The sequence below is a fragment of the Nanorana parkeri genome, unplaced genomic scaffold (assembly GCF_000935625.1).
Source record: "Nanorana parkeri isolate BGI_ZX_2015 unplaced genomic scaffold, ASM93562v1 scaffold1318, whole genome shotgun sequence".
NCBI lineage: Eukaryota > Metazoa > Chordata > Amphibia > Anura > Dicroglossidae > Nanorana > Nanorana parkeri.
Window position 1 is genome coordinate 240,000 of NW_017307586.1, and position 16,000 is coordinate 255,999.

General features: G+C 41.0%; 2 protein-coding genes across 6 annotated transcripts in view; one reads left to right on the top strand and one right to left on the bottom strand.

Moving 5' to 3' along the window:
* The window catches only part of AP3M1 (adaptor related protein complex 3 mu 1 subunit), a 40,963-nt gene extending 38,536 nt beyond the window's left edge, over nt 1-2,427 (top strand). For both annotated transcript variants that reach the window (XM_018569295.1, XM_018569296.1), the window contains exons 8-9: nt 323-467; nt 2,317-2,427. In XM_018569295.1, coding sequence (XP_018424797.1) covers nt 323-467; nt 2,317-2,417 — 246 coding nt within the window. In that variant the 3' untranslated portion in view covers nt 2,418-2,427. The remainder of the gene's footprint in view (nt 1-322; nt 468-2,316) is intronic.
* A 4,655-nt stretch (nt 2,428-7,082) lies between these two features.
* Nucleotides 7,083-16,000, bottom strand: part of VCL (vinculin) — an 85,536-nt gene continuing 76,618 nt past the window's right edge. For 2 of the 4 annotated variants that reach the window (XM_018569291.1, XM_018569290.1), the window contains 4 exons: nt 14,360-14,602; nt 10,986-11,189; nt 9,760-9,864; nt 7,083-7,303 (listed from right to left, as the gene is read on the bottom strand). In XM_018569291.1, the coding sequence (XP_018424793.1) occupies nt 7,157-7,303; nt 9,760-9,864; nt 10,986-11,189; nt 14,360-14,602 (699 nt within the window). In that variant the 3' untranslated portion in view covers nt 7,083-7,156. Of the gene's footprint in view, nt 7,304-9,759; nt 9,865-10,985; nt 11,190-14,359; nt 14,603-15,960; nt 15,965-16,000 lie in introns of all 4 variants that reach the window. The other 2 variants (XM_018569293.1, XM_018569294.1) reach the window with 2 other exon arrangements.

The following is a 16,000-nucleotide window of genomic DNA, read 5'->3' on the forward strand; positions in this document are numbered from 1 at the left end:
GTCTAGGTTTTAGTCTTTATTAAGGTGGAGGTTTGGTGTCATATGGTCGTTTCTCATGTGCAATTATTTGTATTGTTTAAAATAAGTCTTTTTTACTGAACTAAGTGGCTACTCCAACCCTCTATAACTACTTGGGCCTGATTCTCTCTTGAATCGGTGCCGAGCTTTTTCTAGTGTGTATGAAGCCTGGAACTGAAGTGCCTACAATGCAGGGAGGGAGTCCTGTTCATTGCAGGGTTATGAGTTAGTTGAAATCAGAATTCTTTACCATCTATCGTGGTTCTAACACAGCATTCTAAATACTATTATCTGATACATGTAGATCCTGAACTGGGACATTGGTAAAATAAACATACAGAAGCTTCCCAACTTGAAAGGAACGATAACTCTACAGTCTGGGGCCCCAAAACCAGAAGAAAACCCCAGTTTAAATATCAACTTTAAAATACAACAGTGTGCCGTCTCGGGTAAGTTATATTTGAATGGTGTACATCTAGGAAGTAGTGTTTTCTGCTCCTATGGATTGTTGACCTTGTTCCCTTAGTGGAATTCTGGGAAATTGTGTAAGTGGAGCCAAGGGGCTCATTATCTAAATTCTTACACATTTCTAGCATCCTTTTCTACAAAGAGAGAGCTCAGTCTGACTCAACAAGACCTGCTCTATACCAGTGAGAGATCCGTTCTGATCACCAGGAGCTGCTACAATTTTTACTTTAGAGACAGATCATGTTACCAATGATAAGAGTAAGCCAACATGACGCCTTGCTGTCAGACATTTTTAATATTTCAGATTGTATGCTCTTGGCATCAAAATGGTATTGTGACAGCTCTGAACCCATAAATGCTCAGAGCTGAGCACTTCTGGATTCACACTGCATAGGAAATGGAGGAAGGGATGTGATGATTTGTAAATCTCATAAACCCATTTTTTATTCAGAATAGAAAACATATCAAATGTTTAAACTGAGAAAATGTACCACTTTAAAAACACATAATTGTGAAATTGATGGCAGCAAGGGTTTTCTACTAGGGGGTAATTTATTAAAACTGGAGCAGTTGCCCATGGCAGCCAATCAGCATCCCTCTTCAGTTTGCTCATTTAACAGCTGGATCTACAGAACCTGTAAACAAAGGCTTTTTTCAGGCGGATTTAAAGAGCTAGAAATGCTTATGTAAAAAGGAGCTTATAGCCCCACCTGTTGGTTTAAAAAGAGAATGCTAAATATTTGAAGTATTTCATATGGACTTAACAATCAGAAACCTTTCATTCATAGCCATATTAAAGAGAAATTCTGTACATCACTACACATGCTCTTTAAACTACATGGACAGTTTGTTTTTCTTTAGTCCCATGTGCTGCACTTTATCACATTTACCACAGGGATGAAGGACACTACATGAAAAACACTTGTGCATTAAAATGCACACAACATACCCTTAACAGAACATGTGTGTGTGTTATTAGTAGTTTGGAATATTACTTTCTAATTAAAGCAGAACTCCAGGGGGAAAAAAAAATCTTAACCCTTGCAGTAAGGCTAGCTTGTGACGTTTTTTTTTTTTTTTAAAAGTTATACTTACCTTATCCTTGGTGCCAGCTTGCTCTTAGTCCGGTCCCTGGAGCCTCTCTCCCCCTCCACTGCAGCGGTCTAAGGATCTTCAAGTCATCACGTTCTATACACTGTGTATGGGATGTGAAGACACCAAGGAACATGCCATCGCTATATTGGAAGAGGAGACAGGCTGGAGGCAGCTCTTTCATAGCAGGCTATCGATAATACGAAATCACCTGCACTCCATACAGCGTACAGACCTTGGATGTGAGGTTGGTGCTTGAAGTGACAACACAGATGGCGCCGTGTCAGATACAGTCCATAATAGAAGTCACCAGCAGTCGATGATATGTGCAAGTAAAGCACTTTTTATTCAATGGTCACATGCGTCAAACAGCCAACGTTTCGGGGCCACGCAGGGTCCCTTCTTCTGGACGACAGTCTACTGGTAGTAGACTGTCGCCCAGAAGAACAGTAGACTATTTCGCCCAGAAGAAGGGGCACTGCGTGGCCCCGAAGCGTTGGCTGTTTGACGCATGTGACCATTGAATAAAAAGTGCTTTACTTTTTGCACATATCATCGAGTGCTGGTGACTTCTATTATGGGTCATAGCAGGCTAGACACAAGCTTTGGGTGAGTATAACTTAATTTTTTTCTACCATAGACACAAAAGAGCACTTGGTATTTTTGGTATTAAAGCAATTACATTGACTCATAACATTCACCAGTTAAAATGTACAACATGTGTTCTCTCCTCTGCAGGACTAAAAGTGAATCGTCTGGACATGTATGGGGAGAAATACAAGCCTTTCAAAGGAGTGAAGTATCTGACCAAAGCAGGAAAGTTCCAGGTGCGCACATAACACATTTCTCCCTCACTGCACACAGGAGAACACAAGGCATGTACTAACCTATGAGCCAGGCTTGCAGTTTGGAAGTCCTGCTCACCATGTCTCCAAACATTGTCTTGTGTGCCCAGGAAAGGATTGATCTATACTAAACTTCAAGTCTCTGGAAGTGATCAACATTGGAACTGCCAAAAGTAGAAATCTAATAGAAAAAAAGGGAACAATATGGACTTTAATGAACTGACCATATTTATGTTTGATTTGTAATTGTATGTGGAGTCTCATGACTGTCATTGCCTGACAAGGTGGCGGGTGGATCTACTCTGGGATTGTCCTTTATGCTGCTCCATTGTGGGAGTAAACACAAGATTATACCAGTAATAAGATTAGGGATAACGCAGTTACCCCAAGCCATCAAAGTCAATAAATGGAGCTCGATAATGGTCTCCTTGAATGCCATGCGTGAACAAAAGCAGCATTAACTCACTACACATCCCGATCTGACCCTTCCAAGCCAGCAGAACACTGTAGCTCTGAAATCTTGTCAGATGTCAAAACACTAGCTCTTCCTTGTGATACACACCTAAATTGTGTACAAAATATTTAGTGCCACAACCCAGTGTAATAAATCAGTGCTTAACACAATGTCTTTGTTATTCCTGCCTTCCTTCTGACCAAAATCAATGCCTTAACCCTTTCACGGACAGAGGCTCCAGCTGAAGACGGACCTCTTTTCAGTGAAAGAAAATCTCCACCAGTGCCATCAGCAACACAGCTGGTATAGCAAAATCTTATTTTCAAAAAGGTTTTTCCTTTTTTTATTTCTTTTTTATTTTGTACTTACACAGTGATGTGTTAATACAACTGGAGCCACCAATGCCTCATGTCTATGTAAAAGTAGATGTAAAAAGCCAAAATGAGGGACTTCTCATCACTGTTTGGAAAATAAATTGTACAAGTTTGTGTATAATAAAATGTCTCTACCCACCTACTAAGTATACTGTTGTCCATGACTGCTCACTAGAGATATGACCTTTTAAATGGCAGTGTTATGCTACTCTTTAATCTGCAACAAATAAGAGGAAGCTGATCCCTGTATCAGCTTCCCTGTACCACAGAGAAAGGAATTTATCAAAACTGGAGCAGGCAAAATCTGGAGCAGCTGTGCATGGCAACCAATCAGCTTCTCTTTCATTTTCAAATCTTAACTGAAGAAGAAAGCTGATTGGTTATTATGGGCAACTGCTCCAGATTCTGTCCACTCCAGTTTTGATAAATTTCCCCCCCCCAGAGTGTTGTGTTAGCCAATGTTACAAGTAATATATATGGAGAGGGAAGCCAAGTAGGAGCTGGCACTGGCTTATCAATGGAGAAAATGTGGTTTCTAGAGATAACCATATGCATTAAAGGTCAGCTGGACGTACAGACATGATCTTACCTTCTTCACACATTACTTAATATGAACACTTACCTTGTGCCTGTGTAGATAAGTAGGTTGGGTGTGTTTAAAAGAGAACTATGGGGTAAGTGTTTTTTCCTGTAGTTCTCCTAAGGGTCACGGGAGGACATAAACTAGCATCCTCCCGTCACCCAAAGCTCAGTATACCGGGAGCTGCAGCTCACTGTATACTGAGACCGGTGCAGCCGGGACGGATCCCGACATTACTGTCGATCCACCCAGCTGCTTGAGTGACAGCTGGCTCTGCCTATCTAGAAGCAGAGCCAGCTGCACCAACCCCCTACCCCGTCCTTTCCTCCAGTCAGCGGTGGAGGATCGGTGCGGGGGGGAATCTCTGCAGGGAGATGATCGAGACGCGAGCGAACGATGGTATGCGTTCGCTCACTTCCCGATCTATTGAGCCGACGCGTGACCGTTTAATTGTCACACGTCGGCTGGAACTATGAGGATGAGTGACTTTCACTCACCTCATAGTTCTCCTTTAAGGCATATGCTGCTCATTAGAGGAAAGCAATATGTCATCCATTAGTGGCTCAAATACACCACAAGTCACTGTTCCCGTAAGCGCTGGAAGGTTGCAAATATACTATGTTGAAGCAATGGTAACCAAAAAGTAACTTGGAACAAAGTTCACATTTCAACTACTGGTTGTTTTTCGGTTTAATGGGCAGGTTGCATTGTGTAAGTTTATAAGGGACTCAATACTGGCTTTCTTCTTTTTTTTATTTTGTAATAAAAATGTATTTTTGTGTTGTGCACTACAGAACACCATGCACAACTTGCTACCCCAGGTTTTATCCAGCAGGAAACTCAAGTTAGGTCATTTTTGTGGTACAGCAAGTGCTCCAATCCCCTTCCAGTGTAGGGCAAGTAATACATCTCTGCCCATACTTTTAATGGGAGAAATCAGGAAATCCCCTGTAGGTTAGGACTACACTAGTGATTATATCTTTGCTATGAGTTACAGTCTCAATCTCTGCACCAACAATGAATATCTGGAGATTGATAAACGTTTCCTTGCATGATTATTGTTGACTTGTTTCCTGCCACATTTAGACACTGGGGCTTAAATTTGATACACATCATGATTTCTTTGGAATGAGGTGGAAGGTGGCCATCACACTACAAACCATGTAGATCTGCATGTACTGAAACACCAAAGGAACACTTCCAATACCTAGCCGAATCCATACAAAAAGAATCTTGGTGGCCTGAAGTCAGAAGGTGGTCCCACTCTGTAACCACTGCAGAAATCATTTGGTAAATGCTAACTACCTGGATGTCTCTTGATTCTAGGTAGGTGGCTTAAAGTTTTAAAGCAAGTACACAGATCCAGTGTCCCTATTCTGCATACGTGTTCTGTGTCACTGATTGAAAGTTATGAAGCCATTAAATTAGCATGACTGCCAGGGAACTAACATTTTCCAGAAGGGAAGATCTTGCAGCTTCCATTCTCCTCACTAGTGGTTTAAATGAACTGTTCATACAGTAGTAGTTTGTTTCTTTAAAGTCTGTGTAAGATGTTTTCTTTCTACTGTATGTTTAAATAATGTATTAAAAAAAAAAAAAAAACATAATAAAGTTTGACCAGTCCTATTAAAAAAATGGACTGGTCAAGAAAAACGTGAGGTAAGCTGACCCACCTTAGGGGGCTCTTGGTGAACACTAGCTTCTTGTAAAAGAATGCATACCTACAAGTGTGTGTGTGTGTTATATTAGACAACATAAGACAAAGAAATGCAATTCTTAAGTATATAAATTGTTTATTGGTTTGTACTGACAGGAAAAAAAAAAGCTGAATCAGAGCTTCAGTGTCAAAATACATTTGTTCTTACAATGTATTCCAGGACACAGTGCAGGTCGGATATTACTTAACCCTTCCACTCCATTAAGGGTCCCCCTTATCAGCAAGAGGTTGACTAAAGTAATATCAGAAAGACTACATGTCTTTGCTGGTTTCAGTCATATCTACCAACTGCAGCAGATATAATAACTGCTAACAATAGGGAAATGTAATGTAATTGCCCTACAAACAAACATATAAGAAGTCTTTGGCTTTAACTAACTACCAAGTCTGTGTGGGTTAAAAGGCATTATGGTATTTTTCCATTCAAATACGGCAATCTCAGTTCCCACAGTGTAAACCAAAATTGTACACAAGCAAGTAGTGCCTTAATTCCCAGCTCTCTGGTGTACATGCTTGGACATTCATTTGGGTGACCAGATACCTCCAGCCAACAGCTTGATTGTGAGAAATGTAGCTGGTTTTATGTAAACTCTCTAAATATGCGAGATGGAAGAGTAGGATGTACAAGGCAGTTTAAACAGTCTGAAAGAGGAAATATCCTACACATTCACCTGAATGTACCTTTGTGGCAGAAAGCTCGAATTTATTCCAACCCAAAACATGAGAAATCATTGGCTTGCGCCAGAGTTATGCATGAAGAGCTAACTGACAAGCAATAGTGTAAAGGCAAAAGCTACTTCCACAGACCTCTGGGTTATTCAGATATGATATTATTCACATCCTAAAAGTTCAAGTTTGTATAGGTTTATCTCTATAAACGGCACCAGGTTTGATCATCTCCTCTCAAAGGTCTGGAAGTTATATATACAAACTTCGTCTTTCATGTATTCATGTATTCCATGTAAGAAAAACCAGAAATACTCTGCCACCATCACTGCTGGATCACACATAAGGTAGAAGTGCTGCAATTATACAATCATGATACTGTTCTTCTATTCTGAAGGACACTTAATATATGCTAACAAGACAAGTCACAGTCCTCTGCATAGATAGGGAAAAGGAGAAATGATATGGGCCCTACAGGATAAACATCAAAGCACCGAAGTAAGAGTATGGATGATAAATAGCAGTTTAGTGTTTTACATTTCATATCAATACCCGCACTATTCTATCACAGGCTGTGCTCAGCAGAATATGAAGGCTGTGACGGGTGTTTAGGCGAAGGTGTGACAAAGCAGAAAGACACAGATCAGGTTGTGCCGTCTGGTGTATTGCACTGATCTCTCACAAACAAAACACACTTGCTGATATGCAGCTTAGTGAAGAATCAGTCTGAAGGCCATGAATAAGATAGAAAAAAGTGAGTTAAGCAACTTGATAATGGAGGAGCCAAAGTAGTGTTAGACAAAAACAATAAAAATGGCCGTCTAACGATCTGGAGGCTCACTTAGAAAGCAAATTCATCATCAGTTTCTTTTTAGTTACACATTATTAGTGTGCTTTGTACAGTAGGAGGAGACAGCTATATTCCATCCCAAGGTGAAGGAGTTACTGGTACCAGGGGGTTTTCCGGGCCCAACGAAGTGTGAATCCAGCATCTGTCCGGATCTTGATTGATGCAGCTTCAGCCTCCCTTACAGTCTCTTTTACTGACTGCATCAGGTTCTGTGCATTATGGACAAGCATTTCTGTTGCCTAAAATTACAAAAACAGGAGGATTACAGGTGTACATGAAATGAAATGGCAGAAGCAGGGGTTTAGTACTGTCTCAGAGTTCAGCTTCTTTATATTATATGTGTATAGGTCTCTAGGTCAGGTTGTCTGGCACGCATGGCTTTCTAAACAAGACTTTTCAACAAATGAGCGACACAGGAAGCCGTTAATCTACATGTTATACTGTGGTCTACAGGAGGATTGGACAATGGCAAACCAGGCCTAGATATCCCTTTTACGATCAGCATGCCTCAGTTTTTTTTACTTGTGTCCCATAAGGATGGATGTCTTCTGTCCAGCTCTGCCGGTGTAAACACTGGTTTGTGTTGTACTAGCAATTTATTTCTATTCAATTGTTTTCTTTTATCAAGACTACTATACACTGCTGCTGGCTTCCACTGATTGGCAGCTACCTGGCACTGTCATCCTCAGCCTAGCTTTCGAACCACTTTGCATCCAGGCCCTGGACTAGGCTCAACATTGTGGGGGTAGCCTGGAAGTGATCTTTGGGCAATGGATTTTGCATGAGACACTTTGTTCTAAGACGCTCTGTTCAAAAAGTTATCTGCAAGATGTTTTCCTGGTCTGAATATTTTTAGCAGCTGGGTGCCATTACTCCGTTTCTGGTAGTTAGCTCAGCCATAAAAATAGCCAACAATATGTGGCTCAGTGCTGATGCCATTTACTGGGAAGACTGTCATTCACGCATGCACCAATCTCTTCCCTGCCATACAACATTGAAGAAGCATCTTCCTACTGCTGGCCCTGGTTCCAAAGAGCCATGTGGACCCTTCGGTCATCAACCCCACACCTGCTACCAGCTGCCAGGGTTTCATGAGTACATGGTCAGGGACTGCTTTATCTCACCTATTGATGTTTCTGACATCTGCAGCCTGCAATCATGTTGTCCTGTGCTATTAGAGACAGTCTCCAGAGGCCTCTTTAGTACCTATGCCCTCTCAGCTGAGGTCATGCAGGACTTTTTGTCCACAAATAACGGGGTAGTTTAGGTCACAAAAAGGGATACGCTCACTGCCGTGACCTTTCCAGCAGATTTGGTTTCCGATTTACCTGCAGCCTTAACAGCTGGTAACGTGAGATCTGCCATTTCTATCCTCTGTGAATCTGGAGGATTTCAATCTGGCTCTCTTTGCGCTCCAGAAACCATCGTTTGAACTCATAAGAGACATTACTCTCTCACCTCTAAACTTCTACTCTTCCCTGGTAGCAATCACTTCTGCAAGGCAAGTGTCTGAACTGGTAACCTTTTCATGCAAAAAAACCTTTTTGATCTTGCATAGGGACAGGACCGGGACTTCCTTCTTTCCTAATGTAATCTCTGCCTTTCACCTTAACCTTGACATCGTTCTCCTGTTCCTTTGTCAGGCTCTGGTTCATCAGAAGTAAATACCCCTCAATTGTCCGGAAGTGGTTCAGGCTGTGCGAGTCTACTTATCAGCGGCACTGCTCCTTTTAGAAATACTGATTCCATTTTGTCATTCTGAAAGGTCCCCTTTAAAGGGCACCCTGGTACCTCATTCCACCATCTCTAGGTGGTTCAGACAGACGATCATTCAAGATTATGGTCTCAAGGATCAGGTTTCCACTTTCTAATTAACACTAGGTCTGTAAGCGCTTCTCAGGCTTTTCAACATCAGGCAGATTTGTAAGCTCCCCACCTGATATTCTGTTCAGACGTTTTACAAGTTCTAGCTAGCCTGCTTCAGGCGCAAGATCCTTCAGGGAGACCTTTGACCTGTTCTGATAGGGCCTGTTAGCAAATTCCAAAGCACACTGTGCTCATAAAAGGTGAAGCCCACGTGAACAAGGACTAACTATACAGAAAAATGAAGATTGTTTTTTATTTAGATTAATAAGTAAAAACCTGACTACAAATGCTCACAGAGAAGTGGAAGGGATGGAAGCAAATAACAGATTTAATGCTGGCCTCCAGCATACCAAGTCTGATACTACTGTGTACACCACAATTATTGCTTGGCCTCCAGCATACCAAGTCTGATACTACTGTGTACACCAAAATTATTGCTTGGCCTCCAGCATACCAATTCCGATACCACTGTGTACACCACAATTATTGCTTGGCCTCCAGCATACCAATTCCAATACCACTGTGTACACCACAATTAATGCTTGACCTGCAGCATACCATGCCCAATTACACCATGTAGCCCATAATCAATGCTGGGCCTCCAGCAACGGCTATTGTCCATGTTTCTAAAAGCACATTTCCCTGTGAGGTTTATATAAAGTTGTATCCAGCTAACCACATACTTAAATAAAAATTAAAAAAAAGGAGGGGCATTCCTTCTCCATGCAGCACATAAGAGAACATTTTCCTTAAAATTAAATTTTTCTAATCAAACTAAAAAAAAGAGTGAGTTCTGGATTCATCTATTTTTCCATTTTTAAACTCTCACCTGCTCTGATTCTTCATCGCTGATATTGGTCCTTCCCAGCATAGTGGCCTTGACAGTACTCAGAATCTTTAGCTGGGTGCTGATAGTCGGGATCCTTTCACATACCTGTAAAGAAAGGTCAAGGGAAAAGTGCTCAGTTATAATAAGGTTTTCTCCCTTTTTAAATATTCATTGTTGTTATCTGTTTAGTTGCAAACAGTTTATATACTGGATAGCTTGATACAGACCAATAATAAGAATTCTGCATCATGCATTTAAAAAGAGTTACACAGATTGCATGGAAAGTAGCAACCCCCATGGGACCTTTTTAAGGTATATGTCAAAAATTGCTTAAAGTGGAAGTCTGTGCATTCCCCCCCTCATAAAACCTATATATACACCTTTTTCCTTCAGTCTTCTAGTTTGTTTCCACTTCTTCCTGCGATACAGTTGGCCAGCACTGGACAAATGAGGAAGTTAGGAATAGCATTGGAGCATGAGACTAAGTAGAACTTGGCTTTTTTTTTCCATACATGTGGAAGGAAGGCTAAATTTTTTTTTTTTTTTACTGGAGTTACACTTTAGTTTTGCTGTAAAACAAGATCAATTCCAATCCGTGTAATAAAGTCCTATAACCACTGCTGACAGGGTAAAAGCAGCCAATTTTTGTTCAACACAATTCTAGAAAGCAAATGCCCAGACTAAAAACTTTTCTGTGTTGATGGGCCTCTATTTGAGAGAGATTTCAGCCATTATTTGCTGTCCCTAACCTGCGGTTTGTTGCTGCAAACAGAACTATGATTAGTCCTTTTAAAATATTTTTGTAGCACCATCGACCCCTCAAAAAAATGGTCACCACACAAATAATTCTTGCTAATCCAGCACTCCATGACATCAAGAAATTGGGAAATTATTATGGTGGAAGCCTAAACACTGAAGGGAACGGTCATGCAAAAATATCTGATATTCTCACCGACAGCACTTTTGGGAAAGTGAAAACTCATTACAATTTTCTCTCATAGTATTAGCACGGCCCAAACTTATACCTACCCTGATCTCAGACACTTCTATCATCTTTTTCAAGAATTGTTAGAAATAACCTGCTCAGTAATTGCTCATCTCTAACAAATAGTCAATTATTATTATTATTATTACAAAGACGAAGCCTTTAACAAATACTTGTGCGCCAAGTAATGGACTCTAGGCGCTGCACATAAATGTGATATGCTTAACAAAAATCAGTTTACCTGTAGCAAGTTAGTTCTGATCCTCTTATCTGTGCACTGCTTAGCCACTTCCTTGGCCAGCTTGGTCACTTCATCTGATGCTTTAGCAATGTCTTTGGCACACTGAATCAGAGCTCTCTTGTTGCCACTACCACCTCTCACAAGCCGAGACATCTCAGCCATAAGCAGAGCCATGCGCTTGGCAGCTGCGATGATGTCATTACCCTACAATAGTGGAGCAATTCAGTTAGGAGCATAAAATAGCAGTGAAAGGAACAAATATAAATACATTTGCCATCATCCATTGCTTAGATGGGCAGAAATGTGCAATACAAATTCAAGACATTATTTTTGAAAAAACACAAAAAGCTAAACCTGCATCCTGCTGGCAAAACATGAATGGAAAACGTACATAGAAAAAGGAAAAAAGTGCTCTAGTTCCACGTGCTTCTCCCAATGGCCACAAATATGCTAACAAATCATAAACTCGCAGACTTTTATAACCTGAAAGGCTCTTGGTGAATGAATTCCATGTACTGGCACTTATTCTGAAAGACGCCTCAATTCTTTACAAGCGATGACAAAATTAGATTTAGTCAGATTTTAAAAAATGAGAAAAATGAACGCATCTACGAATAAACATTTATTTCACATTGACGCCATTGAGAGGAGCTGGAAACAAAGAGGATGAGATTTAAAAAAACTGCAGATACCTTTATACAGCCATTAACAGTTTCCAAGCTTAACATGGTTAAATTAGTGATTCACCAAACACTACAGGGTAACATATATACACGTTTAGTGAGGTGTGCAGGATTACAGATGCTGTAAACGCAGCGGATGTTGCCTTAACAAATCTGTACACCAGAACAGACATCAGTGCAGGCTACAACCAACAGAGCCGTTCCACAAAAGTGTGCCCCGCCAGACTGAGCGCTATGGAGATTCTGCAGGCTGTGGGTTAGTATCAGACACAGCAATACGGTCATGCATCAGTGATGACATTTAGTACACACCTGAAAGGAAGAATGTTAGAGAGTAAAAAAGGGGGAAAAGCTACCTATCAAGGGATAAAGGAACCCTATCCAAAGGGCAATGAGGACAAGTTAAGAATGCTGAGCTGTTTATAAACGCATCTTTTATGCACTCGCCATTTTGGTCAGTTTGAACACCACTATTTTGCATAATATTTAAATGACCTGATTTTTGGTCATTGGGAAACCAAAAGTGAATATGTGTATTGAAAAAAACGGTTTATACAATAACATGAGAAGATAGGTGGCTCCTTAGAAATCCTATTGGTCATACCCTATTACCATATACACAGGGGGCTACTCCGCATGTGTTGAATCGGGGGCAGACAAATAATACAGAATACAGGAGCCAGTCTGTCCAATACAGGAGCCAGCTCCATTGATAACTAATGAAAACCTGAAATGTTAGGCACCAGCTATACTTTTTTAAGGATCATTGGCTACCTGGCTCCTGGAATTTGTCCAAACCGGTGTTAAATGATGTTTAAATGGATGGCCACTCGAGAATTTATGTCATATTTGTAAACTGGCACCACTTTTCTTCATAGTAAATTGGGTACTTCATAGGTTAGGTTAAAGTGCATTAGCTGCACCACAATTCGGAAATATGATGGCACAACATCGAATTTATGGCCCCGAATAGCCCCCAGCCTGATTATACCAAGACTATCCTATGTACAGTCTTTACATCTTCTATAGGACTTATGATTGCCTTTGTACCTATTAAGTTTTGCTTATGTCGATAAGGGTGTGATAAAGTTACACTGTATATTTTAGGGCCACTCTGACCAATAAGACATTTTCTTGACCACCATATCAATACTTACCTTCTAACCATGGTCTAGTGCTCATCACTCGGCACATATCTGTGATGCTGTGTGTAAGACATTATATCACAGTGATGTGAGAAGCTAATACTTGTACTATACACACCAAGTGTTTAGTCATACATCATCTCTAGCTGACAGGACTGCACAGGAATTAGCTCATCATGCTTTACGTAGAACATCGTAAATGCAGGATACAGAAGTATAGAGTAATCAGTAACTCTCTGTTTCTTTATAAGAAAAAAAAACATAAAACTGGGAGCGTTCTAAAAAAAAAGGTTGAAAAATCTTTTAAGATGTTAAAAAAAAGTTTTAGTATAAATTTTGGGTCGTCAAATTCAAAAACTATCCCATCTTTACAAAAAGTAGCAAACTGTAATCCTGATGTGACTACAATTCCATGTGGATTTGGGTAAGAAATAAAGAGCTGGGATTATACCAAACCCTCCGGTGTCCATCCATTCACAGAACAGCTAAAACCAATTATCCTGTGACCCAGAAGAACGCACAAGGTGTACTAAACTTGTCTTGTTGTGTATTAAATACATAGGTTGTATGTGCATATCATTGTTAAATAAGAATCATAAAACATATTCAACCATAGCTTACTGGTACAGCCAGCAGCAATGGCACATTGAGAAGACCAAACGACTAGCCTCCCTCTCTTACCTATGCTGTTAATACAATGGCCACATCACCTAATACATAAATACGTTATGATGATTTCCCATTTACCATGAAAGGACAGCATCTAGCCACCTAAATAATATGGCTACTATGGGAAAAGGGCATTTCTTATATTCTAAATATTTTCATTTTATCCCATACCGAGTGATTCAGTATTCAAGAGGGATAATATCCATTATTCAAAGTACACTTCCAGTCAATAATTCTGTTTTTGTGGGATCAAGTCTGCACATCTGTCATAGTTAATCATATCAAGAGCTGAAGGCAGCCATGCAAAAATGATTAAGTACATGTTTTTGCAGAATAAAACTGTTAAAGCACATTAAAAAGGTAAAGCAGATGGCTGAACAATTCCCCTTGAGGGCGTATCTGTTAGTATGAACTGGATGGGATGGAGATAGGATACCGGTTATTAGAATAAAGAAAACAGAGATTAGGCATACATGACTAATATTGCAGTATGTGGTTTAGAGGAGATATATTTTAGCTACATTAGCCTCTAATTGCCTCCAGTACCAGGCTGCTCTATTGCAGTATGATAAGCATGGCAATGTAAATGTCAGATACTTATACTAAATAATACAACCCCCTATCTCCAAACAGATCACGAGTATTATTGAACAGCTAACCCAACAAACATCTTGATACACAAAACATACACAAGCCAAAATCCACTGAGGAAGCCATTCATGGGCTCGCAGACACAAGCCAGCACAGGTAAACAAAACACTCAGCAAAACTATCAGCTTGGCGCAGACGGGAGGCGCAAACCGTGTCATAGATGGAGGGACAGGGGTGGGATGCAAATGGCACGGTGGAGGATGCATATTTTGTAACCGTTGAATACCTTACTGGACCATTTGGTAGCTTCTCGGTGTAAAGACTGAGCTGCGGCCAGCATTGGCTGGTTCACAGGCTGCCCCTCGGGCACTAAGAACAGCTCTGGCTCATAATCATCTTCAACATCAGAGGAGAGGACAAATTCCACTGACGCTTCCTCCTCCTCCTCCTCTTCCTCACGCTCCTGCTCTACCTCAGACACAACGGCTTCTCTACCCTGCGGGGTAGCAGGAGCAGGGCTTCCAGGTGACTGGGAGGGCAGGGAGGGGTAAAGAAAGGGGGACAGGTTAGTATAAGAAGCAGAGGTGGGAAAGGAGGGCAAAGGGCTGACTGCTCCAGAAGCCAAACCATATGACTACTTGGGTACATGTATGCAGAGAACAATTTTCTTTCTGCTGCCTAGTAGAACCATAATAATTGGCATGTTAAAGAGTAAGAATAATAAACCACAATACATGTTCATACATTTCCAACAGGTAAATTAAGGCAAATTTAAACAAGAAGAATAAAAACAGCATTATGTGAAAGCCAAGTCCACCCAAAAAAAAAATGTGAGTACATATCACAAAGTTAAATTACAGCCCTATTTCTTTTTCCATAGCTTGCAATAATGTGGGGAAGGGTTTTTGTTCTGTTTCATTCAGACTCTTTAATGCTTGGTGTGGCGCTCTTTCCTTCCCAATCACAGGTTTTATTGCTGTGTCCCAAGCTGGGGGGACTTACAGTGGTGCAAAAAAGTATTTAGTCAGCCACCAATTGTGCAAATTCTCCCACTTAAAAAGATGAGAGGCCTGAAATTGGCATCATAGGTAGACCTCAATGGCACCTGTTTGAACTTGTTATCAGTATAAAAGACACCTGTCCACAATCTCAAACAGTCACACTCCAAACTCCACTATGGTGAAGACCAAAGAGCTGTCGAAGGACACCAGAAACAAAATTGTAGACCTGCACCGGGCTGGGAAGACTGAATCTGCAATAGGCAAGCAGCTTGGTGTGAACAAATCAACTGTGGGAGCAATAATTAGAAAATGGAAGACATACAAGACCACTAATAATCTCCCTCGATCTGGGGCTCCACGCAAGGTCTCACCCCGTGGGGTCAAAATGATCACAAGAACGGTGAGCAAAAATCCCAGGACCACACGGGGGGACCTAGTGAATGACCTGCAGGGAGTTGGGACCAACGTAACAAAGGCTACCATCAGTAACACACTACGCCGCCAGGGACTCAGATCCTGCAGTACCAGACGTGTCCCCCTGCTTAAGTCAGTACATGTCCGGGCCCATCTGAAGTTTGCTAGAGAGCATTTGGATGATCCAGAAGAGGATTGGGAGAAGGTCATATGGTCAGATGAAACCAAAATAGAACTATTTGGTAGAAACACAACTTGTCGTGTTTGGAGGAGGGAGAATGCCGAGTTGCAACCAAAGAACACCATACCTACTGTGAAGCATGGGGGTGGCAACATCATGCTTTGGGGGGCTGTTTCTCTGCAAAGGGACCAGGACAACTGATCCGTGTACAGGACAGAATGAATGGGGCCATGTATCGTGAGATTTTGAGTGCAAACCTCCTTCCATCAGCAAGGGCATTGAAGATGAAACGTGGCTGGGTCTTTCAACATGACAATGATCCCAAACATAC